Source organism: Uranotaenia lowii, chromosome 2 (assembly GCF_029784155.1).
Source record: "Uranotaenia lowii strain MFRU-FL chromosome 2, ASM2978415v1, whole genome shotgun sequence".
Lineage (NCBI taxonomy): Eukaryota > Metazoa > Arthropoda > Insecta > Diptera > Culicidae > Uranotaenia > Uranotaenia lowii.
Window position 1 is genome coordinate 168,119,139 of NC_073692.1, and position 2,458 is coordinate 168,121,596.

General features: G+C 41.5%; 1 protein-coding gene across 2 annotated transcripts; it reads right to left on the bottom strand.

Annotated features, from left to right (window-relative positions):
* Positions 1 to 1,019: 1,019 nt before the first annotated feature.
* Positions 1,020 to 1,985, bottom strand: LOC129746912 (uncharacterized). 2 transcript variants are annotated; one of them, XM_055740847.1, is made up of 2 exons: positions 1,272 to 1,985; positions 1,020 to 1,180 (listed from the first exon to the last, which is right to left on the bottom strand). In XM_055740847.1, exons 1-2 carry the CDS (start codon positions 1,968 to 1,970, stop codon positions 1,055 to 1,057), a joined length of 825 nt encoding a protein of 274 aa, XP_055596822.1. In that variant the 5' UTR covers positions 1,971 to 1,985; the 3' UTR covers positions 1,020 to 1,054. The 2 variants fall into 2 exon arrangements, with proteins under 2 accessions (XP_055596822.1, XP_055596823.1); XM_055740848.1 differs by having other exon boundaries at positions 1,043 to 1,146.
* Positions 1,986 to 2,458: the final 473 nt, after the last annotated feature.

Here is a 2,458-nt window from a genome sequence, read left to right on the forward strand (position 1 = left end):
ATCGACTTGGTCTTTCCGACATTGACTTTGAGACCTGCTGCTTTGGAACTTTCGGTGAGGTCGTCGAGTTTGGTGTATTTGGTATTGGTGATCATAGTAGGTCAGAAAAAAGTCTGTTTTCTCAACGGTCATGTTGCTACCATACCGAAGGTGCCGGAGCCGGATTGAAAAATGGTAAGATGTTTTAAAATAAGTACAATTAAAATGATTAATATGTTTTTTTTTTCTTGATACAGCTCGACACATGACATGACATGAAGGTGCTGGCGGTATTTTCCAGGCCTGTGCAAGGAACATTGACATTTAATATTATGTTTGTATGTGGGATAGATGCTCAAGACAATTTCACTGGCAATTTTATCATTAATTTCCAATTTTTGAAAAGGTGTTTCTGGCAAAAAATAGGCCTGAACATGTTGGTTGTTCACCAAATCCGGATAAGCAACAACAAAACTCGATTTGTTCTGTTCGCACATCCGTCGGACTTTATCGCGGAAGACATACTGACCCTTGCTTTAAAATCGGTTAGCGATTTCGGAAATCAGCTGTTCGTCTGACAAGTCTGGAAATGCCTTATACACACTCTTTTTTTAAACTCAAAATTAAGTATGACCGAGGTTCAAAACATAGTTCGATTCTATGAACTTAAAGTTAAGTACCCTTTTTCCTCCTTGCGATGGATCAAAACGGAGTTCGAACTGCGAACTCAAAATTGATCCCTTTTTTTCCTTCGGCGAGGGATCAAAGCTGAGTTCGACCTTATGAACTAAAAATTGAACTCTCTCTTTTTTTTTGTAATTTCTTTATTTGAAACGGCTCATACCTTTAGGCTTTAAGGAGCCAAACTCGTTTTGTTTGATTACAATTGTGTGCTTATATCTAGTTCACTTTTTGAAGAAAAGATAGAAAGGGAAATGTGAAAATAAAAAGAATTATAGACGAAGATCAATAGCTTTTAGGAAAAGATATATTTCGAACATGTAGTCCAAGTCTATCACAGCCAGCACATCTTTCACTGGAACATAGGGTGGTTTTCCTCGGGCCCTAAGGGAGTCTATAAAATTCGTTCTGGCGACAAGATGGACCTCGCACGACCAAACAATATGCTCGATGTCATGGTAACCTTGGCCACAACCACATAGATTGCTGCCAGCAATATCAAAACGATAGAGTACCGCGTCTAAGGAACAATGATTGGACATGAGACGGGAAAATATACGAATAAAATCCCGACTCAAGTTCAATCTATTAAACCATGGTTTAAGGCTTACCTTTGGGATAATCGAGTGGAACCACCGACCCTGCTCATCCTCGTCCCATTTGCGCTGCCAGTTGACAAGAGAGTTTCTTCGAGCCAAATAGTAAAATTCGCTGAAGACGATTTCACGTTGATACGTGTCGCCTTCCATCGCTCCCACCTTTGCCAGAGAGTCTGCCTTCTCATTGCCCACTATCGAGCAATGAGAGGGAACCCAAACAAAGGTGATGGTAAAGCGACGTTTTGATAAAGCACTCAAATTATTTCGTATCTTCTCGAGGAAGTACGGCGAGTGCTTTCCCGGTTTTATCGAATGGATTGCTTCAACAGAGCTCAGACTATCCGTTACAATATAGTAGTGTCCATCTGGCCGTGATGCGATACTGTCCAAAGCCCAGTGAATAGCTGCTAACTCCGCTACGTATACAGAGCATGGTGGCTGAAGACTGTGAGAGGCACTAGATATTTCGTTGAACACTCCAAATCCTGTTGTTTCCTCTATAAGAGATCCATCGGTAAAGTACATTTTATCTGCATCGACGTGTCTATATTTAGCTTCGAAAATTCTTGGAATCAGAAGAGGGCGATGCGAGACTGGGATTCCACGAATTTCCTGCTGCATAGACAAATCAAACTGGACAGAAGAATGATCGTAGTCTGGGCTACAAACACGAGTTGGAGAATACGAAGAAGGGTTTACCTGCATTGACATGAGGACATGGTATATAGACACAAATCTAGTATGAAGATTTTGCTCAAGTAACCTTTCGAAATTCACAATCACCAATGGGTTCATGACCTCACACCTGATGAGGAACCGGAGTGATAGTAAATTGAATCGATCTTTAAGAGGAAGTATTCCTGCCAAAACTTCGAGACTCATGTTATGCGTTGAGGGCATACAGCCCAGAGCGATGCGGAGGCTGCGGTATTGGATACGCTCGAGTTTGATGAGGTGAGATTTGGCAGCTGACTGGAAGCAGAAGCTACCATATTCCATCACTGAGAGAATGGTTGTTCGATACAATTTTAAAAGATCTTCTGGATGGGCTCCCCACCAGGTGCCAGTGATTGATCGGAGAAAATTGATTCTTTGTTGGCATTTTCCTTTCAGATACTCAATATGGGCTCTCCAGGTACATTTGGAATCAAACCAAACCCCAAGATACTTAAAACACCTCGATTGAGTGATCGTTCTGC

What these genes read in the sequence shown, in the direction of transcription:
- LOC129746912 (XM_055740847.1), bottom strand. Translation starts at nt 1,970, where the DNA reads ATGTCAATGCAGGTAAACCCTTCTTCGTATTCTCCAACTCGTGTTTGT. An exon ending in TCCACTCGATTATCCCAAAG is followed by an intron (nt 1,181 to 1,271) that starts GTAAGCCTTAAA and finishes ATTGTTCCTTAG; the next exon opens with ACGCGGTACTCTATCGTTTT.